A 15,865-nucleotide genomic window follows, 5' to 3' on the forward strand; every position below is an offset into this window, starting at 1 on the left:
GGGAGGGGTACTGGAGAGTGCTCCAACCGGGGACTCCGTCGTTCTCCTGGGGGACTTCAACGCCCACGTGGGCAGCGACAGTGTTACCTGGAGGGGTGTGATTGGTAGGAACGGCCTCCCCGATCTGAACCCGAGTGGTGTTTTGTTACTGGACTTCTGTGCTAGTCACAGTTTGTCCATAACAAACACCATGTTCAAGCATAAGGGTGTCCATATGTGCACGTGGCACCAGGACACCCTAGGCCGGAGGTCAATGATCGACTTTGTGGTCGTGTCATCTGACCTCCGGCCGTATGTCTTGGACACTCCGGTGAAGAGAGGGGCTGAGCTGTCAACTGATCACCACCTGGTGGTGAGTTGGATCCGCTGGTGGGGGAGGAAGCCGGACAGACCTGGCAGACCCAAACGTATCGTGAGGGTCTGCTGGGAACGTCTGGCAGAACCCTCTGCCAGGGAGATCTTTAACTCCCACCTCCGGGAGAACTTTGACCAGATCCCGAGGGAGGCTGGGGACATTGAGTCCGAATGGACCATGTTCTCCACTTCCATTGTTGATGCGGCTGTCCGGAGCTGTGGCCGCAAGGTCTCCGGTGCCTGTCGCGGCGGCAATCCCCGAACCCGGTGGTGGACCCCGGAAGTAAGGGTTGCTGTCAAGCTGAAGAAGGAGTCCTACCGAGCCTGGCTGGCCCGGGGGACTCCTGACGCAGCTGACGGGTACCGGCAGGCCAAGCGTGCGGCAGCACGGGCAGTCTCGGAAGCAAAAACTCGGGTCTGGGAAGAGTTCGGGGAGGCCATGGAGGAGGACTACCGGTCGGCCTCGAGGAAATTCTGGCAAACCATCCGGCGCCTCAGGAGGGGGAAGCAGTCCTCCACCAACACTGTTTACAGTGGAGGTGGGGAGCTGCTGACCTCGACTGGGGATATCGTCGGGCGGTGGAAGGAATACTTCGAGGATCTCCTCAATCCCGCTGACATGCCTTCCATAGAGGAAGCAGAGGCTGGGGACTCAGAGGCTGAGCCATCCATCACCCAAGCCGAAGTCACCGAGGTAGTTCGGAAGCTCCCTGGTGGCAAAGCACCGGGGGTGGATGAGATCCGCCCTGAGTACCTCAAGTCTCTGGATGTCGTGGGGCTGTCTTGGTTGACACGTCTCTGCAGCATCGCGTGGCAGTCGGGGACAGTGCCTCTGGACTGGCAGACCGGGGTGGTGGTCCCCCTATTTAAAAAGGGGGACCGGAGGGTGTGTTCCAACTATCGGGGGATCACACTCCTCAGCCTCCCTGGGAAAGTCTACTCCAGGGTACTGGAGAGGAGAATTCGGCCGATAGTCGAACCTCGGATTCAGGAGGAACAATGCGGTTTTCGTCCTGGCCGTGGAACACTGGACCAGCTTTATACCCTCCGCAGGGTGCTCGAGGGTTCATGGGAGTTTGCCCAACCAGTCCACATGTGTTTTGTGGACTTGGAGAAGGCATTCGACCGTGTCCCTCGTTGCATTCTGTGGGGGCTGCTCCGGGAGTATGGGGTCGGAGGCCCTCTGTTAAGGGCTGTACGGTCCCTGTACGACCGGAGCAGGAGCTTGGTTCGCATTGCCGGCAGTTAGTCAGACCTGTTCCCAGTGCATGTTGGACTCCGGCAGGGCTGCCCTTTGTCACCGGTTCTGTTCATCATTTTTATGGACAGAATTTCTAGGCGCAGCCACGGGCCGGAGGGGATCTGGTTCGGGAGCCACTGGATCTCATCCCTGCTTTTCGCGGATGATGTGGTCTTGTTGGCTCCTTCGAGCCGGGACCTCCAGCATGTCCTGGGGCGGTTTGCAGCCGAGTGTGAAGCGGCTGGGATGAGAATCAGCACCTCCAAATCCGAGGCCATGGTTCTCGACCGGAAAAAGGTGGCTTGCTCCCTCGAGGTGGGAGGAGAGTTTCTGCCTCAAGTGGAGGAGTTTAAGTATCTTGGGGTCTTATTCACGAGTGAGGGAAGGATGGAGCGTGAGATTGACAGACGGATCGGTGCAGCGGCCGCAGTAATGCGGTCGTTGTATCGGTCCGTCGTGGTGAAGAGAGAGCTGAGCCGAAAGGCGAAGCTCTCGATTTACCAGTCAATCTACGTTCCGACCCTCACCTATGGCCATGAACTTTGGGTCATGACCGAAAGAATGAGATCCCGGATACAAGCGGCCGAAATGAGTTTCCTCCGCAGGGTGGCAGGGCGCTCCCTTAGAGATAGGGTGAAGAGCTCTGTCACCCGGGAGGAGCTCGGAGTAGAGCCGCTGCTCCTCCACATCGAGAGGAGCCAGCTGAGGTGGCTCGGGCATCTGTTTCGGATGCCCCCGGGACGCCTCCCTCGGGAGGTGTTCCTGGCATGTCCCGCCGGGAGGAGACCCCGGGGAAGACCCAGGACACGCTGGTGTGACTATGTCACTCAGCTGGCCTGGGAACGCCTTGGGGTCCTCCCGGAAGAGCTGGAGGCAGTGTCCGGGGAGAGGGAGGTCTGGGTGTCCCTGCTCAGGCAGCTGCCCCTGCGACCCGGCCCCGGATTAAGCGGAAGATAATGGATGGATGGATGGATGGATCTAGTATGTAACAAAACTAACTTAATTTTGAACTCAATTTAACAGAAACTGAGGCTTATTGCCTGAAATATTACTCTGGAAGCTTTATTTTGAAAGTCTATGTCGATGTTGCATGTTTATCATTTCAAATTTGAATTTGGAATGAAAACATTTACTGCTTTTTACACCTTGGTGTGGCAAAAGGTGAAGCTGACACAGTGAACTGGCGGGGCTGCTACATACTTTGGCACGATATTTGGTCAGACCTCCACATACCATCCCATACAGGGTTTGTAATACAGTAGCCACCTAAGGCACATCGGTTTGTTGTTTTGACATAATTTACATCTATTTCAACTATCAACTATCAGCTTGTGATTTTTGTTGTTGTAATAGTTGGGCATTGTAAGTTAACATAGCATTCTAATGTTTTTTCCAGGCCTCAGTCATTCAGGAGGATGAAACACTTAAATTTAGCTGATCAACTGTCAGAGAAATACCTCTATTCCTGTGTATTCTGACGCTAGTATACATGGGCCGTTGTGGCTCAGGTACGCTGCAATGGTCTAAAAAAAAATAAAAGTAAAAGGTTAGATTTAATAGGACTGAGATAGACATATATCTGTTAAAACGTTTTTTTTTATTTACACATTGTATTATTTTATTTTCTCCTGAAACTTAAATCAATTCAGTTCAAAGTTAAGAAAAAAAAAATACAAATGTTGTGGCTCGAGGTGTTGAGCTCCGACTAGACTGTCTAATTTAAATTCATTTCTGAAATTATGGTAATACACAATGTAATACTTATGACTTGGTACTTACCTTCTTCTGATTCTGTTGTTGGTACCTCAGACAAAATGACTGCAGCTGTACAATAAATACAAAAATCATTGCTTCAATGAAAAACAAAAACTTTTTTTATGTGTATTATTTAAGGTAGACATTTTATTAGATAATTTAAGTATAGAGGTAAGTATTTTTTCAGTACCTCTGTGTTTCTGACGCTGTAGCAGTCCCAACACAAACAGCAGTACCACCACACAGAAAACTGCAACGGCCAGTGTTACTACAATGGAGAGCAGAAGGGAGCCACGGCCAAGAGGATGAGGAGGAGCCTCATGAGTCTCCAGAGATGTTGTGTCTTGAGGTGCAGGAGTAACATACGCTGTCAACACCATGAGAAAAGATGGTTTGTTTGTTTGTGTTGAATGTAAAGCAGTTTACATGATCAGCCAGTAAGCTCATACATAGCTGTCTCGTCAAAGTTACAAAACATTTCAATCACAAAATAGGTCAACATATGTCCTCTTTCCGTAGTTCCCCTTATCCATGGAGCTGCATCTACATGTTGCTGTAGGCCATCGTCAATATTCTTTGTATTCCAGTTCCAGTGTTTAGGAAATCTGTGTGTGATACTGCATTGTGACCGTAGTTTGATTGTAGATAATGCTGCTATGTCAACTGTGTTCTGTCAATCGCAAAGACGGATTTCGTCCAATAGAGACAATCTAATCTAATGTAAACTACGCGTTAGTATGTATGAAAACGTATTTTAACCTATTCTATTTGTATTTCGAGTTTTTTCTATATATGATTAAACAATGAAACAATGATACGTCTCACCTCCAACAGCCAGCCAGCTCTCTGCAGAGTTTCCAGCCCCAGAGATTCTGCACTTGTAGAGTCCTTCGTCAGACCTGGAAACGCTGTTGATGGTCATCTCTCCTGTATATCCAGTCCCATTGAAGTGGCCATCTTTAAAGAAATCAGCTGGGAGGTTGAAGGATGTCGCCCTTTTTCTACAGCGCAGAGTGACGCTGTGTCGTTGCATCACAGGGAGAGCAGGACTCTCCAGGATCACGTCACCAGCTGGACAAGAAAACAAATCAGCAAGTAATCATGCAGAAAAAGACCACGATCAGTCAGTGAACATCATCCAAAAGGAATCACCAGGATCCGTTTGTTGAGATGAGCTGTGGAGTTACACATGGTGACCAGCTAGCTGACCACTGTAACGTACCAGTGACGGTAATGTTGACAGAGTCTGTCCTCTCTCCATTTCTATTCTCACACCAGTATTCTCCACTGTGCGATACAAAAGCTGGTTTAATCTTCACCGATCCTGTAGATGTCTCATATCGAGCAGTTTTTGAGGGAACCTTTATTATCACCCTCCAGTCAGCTGGGCCATGAAACTCGGCACAGTTAAATGAGATTGAGTCATACTCAAAGAACTGCAGTCTGTTTGGATCAATGTGAAGAAAAGCTGCATCTGTTAGGGAAATAAGAGACAGGTTTCCATCCATGTTGGTGTATAATATTCAAAGATTAAAGAATTGTTGAAATGTCCTGTTTATGTTCATTCAATCAAAGAAGAAACCTGGACTCACCAGCTTTGTGATCATAGTAACCACTCTGAACATTGAGCAGCAACAATACGTTCACCACTGGAGAGAAAGAAAAAAAGAGCAGGGTGTCAGACAAAGTTCATGTCTTTATAGTGTGTGTATATTTACTTTGGCATAAACAGCCAATCAGCCACTGCATCTAACAACAAGTAACACTGCTGAGCATCATTAGATTAGGTTTGTATCAAAGGTCTAGATTTTATTCTTTGGATAATTTACCAAAGTGACCAATTAGGAGAAGTAGGTGTGTACTGGAAAAGGGACTTTAAAACGGCCTGCACAGGAGAGAAGGTCGGGGTGGTTACTTGTAGATTTCCTATGTTCGAAGGTTCGAGAGGATTTCTGGTAGAGCACAGGGCACACAGCATTGAGCAGAACTTTGCCAGGATTTGAGAAAACCAGGGAGCGGCCACCCTGATTCAGATTCCACCTAGCCTTGCCTCCACAAAATTCTTTTATCATCAAGCTAGAGAGTATCAAGAGACTACACCACTACTCAAGAATTCACACAATATGTACAATAACATTTGACATACAAATGTCTAAAATTATTGAATGATAAACTTATGCCGTTTGATATCGGAAAGGTCAGAGGTTAAATGCACTGTGACACAATGCCACAGCTCTGGAAGAACAGACTGACTGGTGCACATGATAATAATAATAATAATAATAATGTGATCATAAAGTCAATTTAAGGATAAAGTTTGGACCAGGATCATAACAATATTGTGCATTGTGATAAACATCCACAACACTATGATACTGCCCAATAACAGTTGGTACTTGCTCTACAGCTAGGTGCAAGCTGCGCTTTGATATTTAAACACAGTCAGCTATAAAGATGACCAGTTAATGGATTGGATTTGTATGGCGCTTTAAAGTCACCCAAAGCGCCTGACAGGGTTCCAGGTTCCATTCATTCACACACAGTCATACTGGTGGTGGTAAACTACGATAGTAGTCACAGCTGCCCTGGGGCAGACTGACAGAAGCGTGGCTGCCATTCAGCGCCTACAGGCCCTCTGACCACCACCTCAACATACAGCAGTCATACACATTCACACAAGGCAAGGTGGGTGAAGTGTCTTGTCCCAAGGACACAACATGCAGCAGTTGGCCGGGCGGGGATCAAACCGCCGACCCTCCGAGCATAGGCCGACCTGCTCTACCTGAGCCACGATGGCCCCAAGTTAGTTCTTTAAATGTGCATTCCTTTTTAAAACCAATGGTTACAAAAACAGAACTCACAAAAGATACTACGATATATGATCTATGATTAACATCACTATGACACAGGAACTATGAGGTAAGAGATGTATCTGTGAACACAGCCATATTGTCTACACATGTATAACTGATATTAAACCTTGATCTGATCATACCTGATTTTGTTTTCAATTCAAAGTGTATTTTCTATCAAACTCTTCTGATTAGATTTGATGTCAGAGTTAAAAAAGAAAGCAGACTCACTCAGTGTGATGCACAGCGCTGTCACCTCCATGCCGTCTCGTCTCCAACTGTCTGAAGATCAGACTGAACTAAGGCTAAATATGATGTAGGTGACGGTGCAACACTTCCTTTTCCTGTGCAGCATAGAGACATAGTAGTATGTAGCATTATAACCGTCAGCCCCCAGTTTCTCTGAAGGATAAAAATACTCAGATTTAACAGGTCAACTGTCAGAGCCTCTTTTTGTCTGAGTGCAAACTATCAGGTGAAGTAAAGTGAAAGTCAGGGTTATTATTTTAACTCAGATCCTTTGACCTGTTTGTTGTAGAATTAAGGACTCTCTGCATTGAACACAGTAGACATCCTAGACAACAACATACATGTTGGCAATGTGAGTTTTTCAAAATAACAAATAAGTTGAGACTTTATTTCTTTACGTTGTAACTTCATTTACAACTTCAACTACATTTCTTCAGGGTCCATTTTGAGTGTTTATCATGTGACAGTGCTGTGCTTATGATCTCGCTAGGGTTAGGAAAATGTCATGATTAGGCTTAAGGTACTTGTTTTGGTTGCCACTGTGTCAACATAACCAACCCTGAAAGTTGTCCCAAGATACCCTCAGAACTAGCCAGTGGTATCACACATATAAATGTTAAAACACACCACCACTGTCCGCTCCCCCTCTAGTTATGACAGTCATAAATACTTGTTAACGCGATATGACATGTTTGTAGAGAAGTCCGTATGGTCAGAAGGCCTATGACACAAACAAATTTGAAGGTATCAGGGCTTTGCAGAAATGTTCTCTGGCATCATTTCATCCTAGTGACTGGGCTTCAGTAGATCATGATCCACAAATATAGTATATGGTCAAAAGTATGTGGACAGCTAAGCATTACTACCATCACATAACATATAATTTGAAAACCATGGTTGTTAATCTAAAGCTATAACAGCTCTCACTCGTGCAGTTTCAGTCTTTTCACCAGATTTTGTTAGAGGCAAATACCTGCAGCCAGCTATTTAGACACAAAGACAGACTTGTCCACACAGTTTCAGCCATCTTGTCTCTCTTCCTACCAGACACAATTACATATTAACAGGTACAAGTAGTTCAATGCTGCCCTCTGTTGTGAATTAACCATTATTACACATATCAAACATGATTAGTTCATCTGTTCTGCCAAAAAAACAAGGAGCAAACCCATTGCTGCTATATAACAATAAATCACCTACCGAGGATGCTATACTGCCAAGTTCAAAGTACCATGAAGTTAAAAATTAAACATGTAAAACTGAAAAACCAACATGGTGAGAGAGACCAGGCCTTCTATTAAAGAATTTCAGTTCAGTGAACTCTCATTATGACCAGAGTTTGTACACACATCCTCACACGCTAGTTAAACTGTAATTGCATTAAGTTGCTTTTTTCTTTTTCTTCGTAAACTTTTTCAAGACAGAATTAAGACTATTGTTAAAAAGAATATGGGAATTCATTTGAGCATAACTTAATAATAATAACTCTATCTGAACAGCTCTGTTAATGCAACTATCCTGTTCAGAGTGGTTCACAAGGATACAACGATGGGTTGAAGCATTGGCACAAAACACGTCGTTATTAGTCATAATCGATATGCTTGATTGTGTGATTGTGATCCTAAGACAAAAGTCAAGTGAGCTGCATGCAACATTGTTCCTGCAGTGTGAAATCTACACATGCATGTCGATCCAAGCTGCAGTAAAAAGGATATACACAGTGTGACCAGAGCTTATCTGTTGACAGGCTGCCAGAACATTTAAGGACTTTGACCTTGCAGCTCGTGAACTGAAGTCTTGCTGCTCGCAAAGAGGTAAGAGGACGTTTTAAAATTCAAATCTTTCATTATTCTATCTGTTCTAAAAAAGTTCTGTTTTCTCAACTGCAGCTATAATCGTCTTTCATCAAAGTTGTTAAGTAGTTATTTTAGTAGTTAGTTGTGATATCATACTAATAAAACAAGCCACAGTAAGGTCTGAATCGATCAAAATAATATGTACTCTGCAATGGCATGGATAGTTTACATGGGGTGAACTCGATGTCTTCAGTTGGAACTCTGCCTCTGTTTTAAACATAATAGTGAATATGTTGATGTGAGAATAGTTTATAGTGTAAGTAATCTATAATCTGTTAATGTGTTGCCCTGTGTTTTATGATTTCAGATGGTTTCTATATGGTCAGATCTGTCTCTGAAAGGACAAGTTATTGTTGGTGTGGCTGCAGTGTGTGGTTCTGCAGCAGTCGCTGTATGGATATGGAAACGTTCAAAAAAATGTGAGACACCAACTCAATTTCTTGTAGTACTGTGTCATGAGGGGGGTCATTCAAATTTTCCTTAAAGCCTTTGAAAATAAAAACATGTTCATAGTATTATCTCTGAATTATTATAAAATGATAAAATAAATAAGTAATATAGACGTAAACTAATCCAAATCCTCCATTGACTTTGATCTTGAACTGTCTTAGAGGTCAAAATAATTGGTAGATAAGTGGTGAGATAACAGTGGCCAAAATAAACTTGCTGTTCACATTTTAAAAATGAATATGAATAACAGGTGTAGGAAAGGATTTTAGCTTTTTTGGACAGAACTGAAAAATCAGACATCAGACTTGGAAAAGCTTTACGAGGGTTCAGCACCTCCGTAAATATATAGTGATTATAGTTTTTTTGCTGTGTCATGTAAAACCTTCTTTTAGCAAAATCATGTCTATGTGATTACCTCTTGTTATAATCATGATAATAATTGTCTTCTCTTATTTAGCATCACAACATTCCTCTTCAAAAGAAGGAGTTCTGCGTCTGCCAAGAGGCGTTATTGTTGGTGGTGTGGCTGTTTCTGCAGTAGTCGCTCTATGGATGTGGAAACGTTCCATGACATGTGAGACACCAACTCAATTTCTTGTAGCACTGTGTCATGGGGGGGTCTTTCAAATTTTCCTTACAGCCTTTGAAATGAAAACGTATTCATAGGATTATCTCTGAATTATTATTAATGAAAATAAGTAATGTAGCCGTAAACTAGACTTTGATCTTGAACTGTCTTAGTGGTCAAAATAGTTGGTAGACAAGTGGTGAGATAACAGTGGCCAACATAAACTTGCTGTTCGCATTTAAAAAATTAAAAATTAATAATTAATGCAGGAAAGGATTTTTAGCTTTTTCTTTTTTGGCGGAACTGAAAAATCAAACATCGGACTTGGAAAAAGCTTCAACTGGGTTCAGCACAGGCTTATCAGGAGGACCGGGACAATTCCCGGTGGGCCGCTCTGACTTTTGGGTCGCGAGGGCCGGTGTTCAATTATTTTTGTTATTTTGGGCCAGTGTTCAGTCATGCACTAGTGGGTATTACGTGTGTGCTGTTACTGCTGTCCCTGGGCAGTCTCCACTGGCAGATGCAGCCTGACGTAACACGTGTGTGCACACCACACATTGTCAGTGGTGTTTGTAGCCTGGCTCCAGCCCCAGAAGTGCAAGTGTGTTTGCAAAATGGAAAATAAAAAGAGCAAGGGTGGCAGAGAAAAAGTGAGGATTAAAAAGAGAAAAGCACTGCAGAGAGATGCAGCCAAATGTGCAAAAATCTGCAGCTTTTTCAATAAAACAAGCTTGCGGTCTGAAACGACCAATGAAGATGATGAAACGGGTAAGAAGCCAAGATGTTGAACAAAATGCAACTTTACCTGCCAATGAATTTCATGCCATTGTAACATATAGTCCGCCTTACCTAACGTTACACAATAATATTATGATGCAACGCCACATAACTGGGAAACTTTGTCTTGTAGCCCCTCAGATGCAAGATGCAGTACCAAGCAGCAGCCATGAGCCCAACACAAGTCCAGAGTGGGCAGGTAGGACTGCTCATTGAGTGAATATTATTAGGATACATTAAGAGATGGTGTAGACCTGCTCTATATGAAACATGAGATAATTGATGATGGTAGATGATTTCAACAATGAATCTGACTTGGATTTTTGGATATACTTTTTATCATTTAAAGTAAGATAGTAAACAAAGCACACAATTGAAAGTGAAGCAACCATTACTTGCATTGAATAGGAATTGTTTTAGAAAAAATACACAGAATTACAAGGCTTCAGAGAACAGTGCACTACGCAGGCTTAACATGTAAAGTTAGAATTACATTATTATAATATAAGAGGTTGTGATCTAAAGGGGGCCGGTCTGAGGCCTGAAACTCCAGAGCTGAAAATGAGTCCCACTCTGGCCCTGGTTCAGCACCTCCGTAAATATAAAGTGATGATAGTTTTTTTGCTGTGTCATGTAAAACCCCTTTTAACTAAATGATGTCTATGTATTTACCTCTTGTTATAATCAAAATAATAATTGTCTTCTCTCATTTAGCGTCACAACATTCCTCTTCAAAAGAAGGAGTTCTACGTCTGACAAGAGGCGTTATTGCTGATGGTGTGGCTGCAGTGTGTGTTTCTGCAGTGTGTCGTTCTGCAGTGTGTCGTTCTGCAGTGTGTGTTTCTGCAGTGTGTGGTTCTGCAGCAGTCGCTGTATGGATATGGAAACGTTCAAAAAAATGTGAGACACCAACTCAATTTCTTGTAGCACTGTGTCATGTGGGAGGTCATTCAAATTTTCCTTAAAGCCTTTGAAAATAAAAACATGTTCATAGTATTATCTCTGAATTATTATGAAATAATAAAATAAATAAGTAATGTAGACGTAAACTAATCCAAATCCTCCATTGACTTTGATCTTGAACTGTCTTAGTGGTCAAAATAATTGGTAGATAAGTGGTGAGATAACAGTGGCCAAAATTAACTTGCTGTTCACATTTTAAAAATGAATATGAATAACAGGTGTAGGAAAGGATTTTAGCTTTTTTTGGCAGAACTGAAAAATCAGACATCAGACTTGGAAAAAGCTTTACGAGGGTTCAGCACCTCCGTAAATATAGAGTGATTATAGTTTTTTTGCTGTGTCATGTAAAACCTTCTTTTAACAAAATCATGTCTATGTGATTACCTCTTGTTATAATCATAATAATAATTGTCTTCTCTCATTTAGCATCACAACATTCCTCTTCAAAATGACATGTGAGACACCAACTCAATTTCTTGTAGCACTGTGTCATGGGGGGGTCTTTCAAATTGTCCTTACAGCCTTTGAAATGAAAACATATTCATAGGATTATCTCTGAATTATTATTAATGAAAATAAGTAATGTAGCCGTAAACTAGACTTTGATCTTGAACTGTCTTAGTGGTCAAAATAGTTGGTAGACAAGTGGTGAGATAACAGTGGCCAACATAAACTTGCTGTTCGCATTTAAAAAATTAGAAATTAATAATTAATGTAGGAAAGGATTTTTAGCTTTTTCTTTTTGGGCAGAACTGAAAAATCAAACATCGGACTTGGAAAAAGCTTCAACTGAGTTCAGCACAGGCTTATCAGGAGGACCGGGACAATTCCCGGTGGGCCGCTCTGACTTTTGGGTAGCGAGGGCCGGTGTTCAATTATTTTTGTTATTTTGGGCCAGTGTTCAGTCATGCACTAGTGGGTATTACGTGTGTGCTGTTACTGCTGTCCCTGGGCAGTCTCCACTGGCAGATGCAGCCTGACGTAACACGTGTGTGCACACCACACATTGTCAGTGGTGTTTGTAGCCTGGCTCCAGCCCCAGAAGTGCAAGTGTGTTTGCAAAATGGAAAATAAAAAGAGCAAGGGTGGCAGAGAAAAAGTGAGGATTAAAAAGAGAAAAGCACTGCAGAGAGATGCAGCCAAATGTGCAAAAATCTGCAGCTTTTTCAATAAAACAAGCTTGCGGTCTGAAACGACCAATGAAGATGATGAAACGGGTAAGAAGCCAAGATGTTGAACAAAATGCAACTTTACCTGCCAATGACTTGCATGCCATTGTAACATATAGTCCGCCTAACCTAACGTTACACAATAATATTATGATGCAACGCCACATAACTGGGAAACTTTGTCTTGTAGCCCCTCAGATGCAAGATGCAGTACCAAGCAGCAGCCATGAGCCCAACACAAGTCCAGAGTGGGCAGGTAGGACTGCTCATTGAGTGAATATTATTAGGATAAATTAAGAGATGGTGTAGACCTGCTCTATATGAAACATGAGATAATTGATGATGGTAGATGATTTCAACAATGAATCTGACTTGGATTTTTGACTTGAAAAAGGAAGATTTGTGTTGAGGATTCTGACCATTTTTAAAATGTGATTTAGTGTCAGAGGAAGGGCCAGGAGCCAGTGGTGAGGAAGGCATCACTGCTGTCATGGAAGGAACAGGTGTGTGAACAAGCTCTCTATGCCCAAATGATAGCAGTGGCCCGATATACTTTTTATCATTTAAAGTAAGATAGTAAACAAAGCACACAATTGAAAGTGAAGCAACCATTACTTGCATTGAATAGGAATTGTTTTAGAAAAAAATACACAGAATTACAAGGCTTCAGAGAACAGTGCACTACGCAGGCTTAACATGTAAAGTTAGAATTACATTATTATAATATAACAGGTTGTGATCTAAAGGGGGCCGGTCTGAGGTCTGAAACTCCAGAGCTGAAAATGAGTCCCACTCTGGCCCTGGTTCAGCACCTCCGTAAATATAAAGTGATTATAGTTTTTTTGCTGTGTCATGTAAAACCCCTTTTAACTAAATTATGTCTATGTATTTACCTCTTGTTATAATCAAAATAATAATTGTCTTCTCTTATTTAGCTTCACAACATTCCTCTTCAAAAGAAGGAGTTCTACGTCAGACAAGAGACGTTATTACTGGTGTTATGGCTGCAGTGTGTCGTTCTGCAGCGGTCGCTTTAGGGATGTGGAAACGTTCAAAAAAATGTGAGACACCAACTCAATTTCTTGTGGCACTGTGTCATGAGGGGGGTCATTCAAATTTTCCTTACAGCCTTTGAAAATGAAAATGTTCATAGAATTATCTCTATTCCAAATTATTATTAATGAAAATAAGTAATGTAGACATAAACTAATTCAAATCCTCCATTGACTTTGATCTTGAACTGTCTTAGAGGTCAAAATCAAACATCAGTCTTGGAAAAAGCTTTAACTGGGTTCAGCACCAATGTAAATATAAAGTAATTATAGTTTTTGTGCTGTGTCATGTAAAACCTTCTTTTAATGAAATCATGTCTATGTATTTACCTCTTGTTTTAATCATGATAATAATTGTCTTCTCTCATTTAGCGTCACAACATTCCTCTTCAAAAGAAGGACAAAATCAGGATTCGGATGAGGTAAAGGCCAAACCTCATCTCCTAGAGAAGACGAATGAAGAACTGGACAATGAAGTGTACAAAATGAACATGTTTCTATGCCTCCGGAGGCTTCTGGAGAACCACAGGGAGCTGTTCAAACTGCAGCTGGAAGACGTGGAGAGAGAGAGGGAGGACAACAAGGAGAAGATCCAGTCAGTGGAGAAGTTAATAACAGAGAGCGAGAGAGAAAAGACAACTGAGAAAACAGAAGAACTCCTCAGAGAAAAACAGAAGCTGTTAAGTGCTCAGTGGAAACTGGAGAGGAGAAAGGAAGAACTTGAGAAGGTGCAGCTGAACACAGAGAAAGTGCTGCAGAGCGAAGAGGCGGACGGTCTTCTGAACAGGATGACCGAGAGGAAGCAGAATTTAGAGAAAGGAGGCATATAGTTTGGGTAACAATATTATAACTTCTGCTATGTGCGTATTTTTCTATTCTTTCCCTTACACTGCATGAAAAGTGGGATTTTCGTCAGTATGCAGCACTGTAGATTGACGTGGAATTTCAGGTTTGCGGCAGTTTGCAGGCAACACCGAAAACTGTCATTGTCAGAAATTGACGTGGGCCTTGCTTGGCAGTTGTCCTCCCATGACCCCCCTCCCCCTGATTCTAGGGGAGGCTTTAACATGTAAATGAAATGAAAAAACAGCTATGACTTCACAAAAACATGAGTGGTCAGTTACAATGATGTTCCTGGATCATCATCAATGATATTGTTCCAGGAAGATCACAAACACGGTATGTCTGATCCTATAGATGTCCGCACATGTATAGAGCCGACTCTGCAGCCAGCACGGATCAGGTACTGACACTGACCCTTTTACCTAACAGCCATTTACCACAGAAGATATCAACAGCAACAAAAACGTGTGTTTAGTTGGAGGACTTGTTGTTATCAAGACATGTAATTTCACTTCCACTTGAATAAAGTGCTTTTCTGACTTGGCCAATTGTTTTCTTCATTAATACAAAGCCATTTGCTTCACATATTTAGAGTGAGACTGTGCTGGACAATATATTAAAGAGTGAGGCAACACTTAACAGTTTTGGTAGGCTGCTGATGTATTTTGTCTATGATTTAACTATAAGGGTCAGCTGATTCTAATTACTTAAAGGTCTAACACACAGATGTGTTAAGCTCAGATGTCAGGGGATGTGATTGTTCTTTATTATCTACGCCTGTTGACCTCTGTCTCCACAGTTGTACTGCTGTTCCATTTTTTGCCTCACTACAATAACACTAAATATGAATAGATAACTAAATATTACTCGCAGCTTATTAGGAATTTACATAAAAACATTCAAAGAGCTGTACAGTGTGTTGGTATATATTCAATTCAACCTATTTTGAAGTAACTATGTCCACCTCATCCATCTACAACAGTCACAATGTTACAGTAATCTTATTACTTGCATTTTTTTGGTCTCTATAATTTTAGCAACTGAACATTAAATACAGTATCTTGTAAGTGACGAAAGAGACTATATTGCAACCTTAATTAGGTCCTTTTACGTGAAATGTTATTTCAAGATTGTAATAGTCTATAGCTTTCTGTCCAACTGTGAGATGGTGTGTTTCACAGTGACAGTAAAACAAACAGGTCAATTCATTCATTTAGTAATCTTTTATGTTATATTACTGGTAATCATTTACTTTACTGATAGGACTGTGCATAGAGTTAGACAGCAGCTATTCACACAGTTAGGGTGAAAGTGAAAGGAACTTGATATCTGACTGATATGAGTCTCAGATTAAATATTAACCGTATTCACCTGATTGGAGACAAAAGTCAGTGAGTAAAATGTTACATAAAGTTTGATTTTCTTTTTGAGTTCTGTTTTACTGTACGTAAGCTTCAAAGATTCTTCTACAACAATTCTTTCATTTGAATTTATTTGTTGTTAAATGTCCTGTCATTAATGTGGCTGACAACAGATAGAGAGTTGACAAATTAAGCTGAACACAGGTGAAGAGTTTACAGCCAGACTTTGATCAGGCATGTCATTTCTGTGAAGGTGAGCTGATTCATTGGCGCATTCAAATCACGTAGGTGAGCTTTTAGACATGAAATTCTTGTTCATAAGTTTTTTTTTGTTTCAATGAGGCCTTTTATTAAGATGACTGTATTTTGTACAAGA

General features: G+C 41.9%; 1 protein-coding gene across 1 annotated transcript; it reads left to right on the plus strand.

The window, feature by feature from the left end:
• The first annotated feature begins 8,244 nt into the window (after positions 1-8,244).
• LOC115589809 (uncharacterized) lies at positions 8,245-14,673 on the plus strand. Its single transcript, XM_030430971.1, has 8 exons — positions 8,245-8,264; positions 8,614-8,725; positions 10,235-10,300; positions 10,816-11,001; positions 12,424-12,489; positions 12,674-12,736; positions 13,169-13,294; positions 13,658-14,673. Exons 2-8 carry the CDS (start codon positions 8,614-8,616, stop codon positions 14,113-14,115), a joined length of 1,077 nt encoding a protein of 358 aa, XP_030286831.1. The 5' UTR covers positions 8,245-8,264; the 3' UTR covers positions 14,116-14,673.
• Positions 14,674-15,865: the final 1,192 nt, after the last annotated feature.

This window comes from Sparus aurata, chromosome 10 (genome assembly GCF_900880675.1).
Source record: "Sparus aurata chromosome 10, fSpaAur1.1, whole genome shotgun sequence".
NCBI classification, from domain to species: domain Eukaryota; kingdom Metazoa; phylum Chordata; class Actinopteri; order Spariformes; family Sparidae; genus Sparus; species Sparus aurata.

Excerpts from the sequence above, each read along its gene's own strand:
- LOC115589809 (XM_030430971.1), top strand. The coding sequence starts at position 8,614 with ATGGTTTCTATATGGTCAGATCTGTCTCTGAAAGGACAAGTTATTGTT. Across the intron at positions 8,726-10,234 it reads ATGGAAACGTTCAAAAAAAT|CCCCTCAGATGCAAGATGCA; the intron begins GTGAGACACCAA and ends TTTGTCTTGTAG. Across the intron at positions 11,002-12,423 it reads ATGGAAACGTTCAAAAAAAT|CCCCTCAGATGCAAGATGCA; the intron begins GTGAGACACCAA and ends TTTGTCTTGTAG.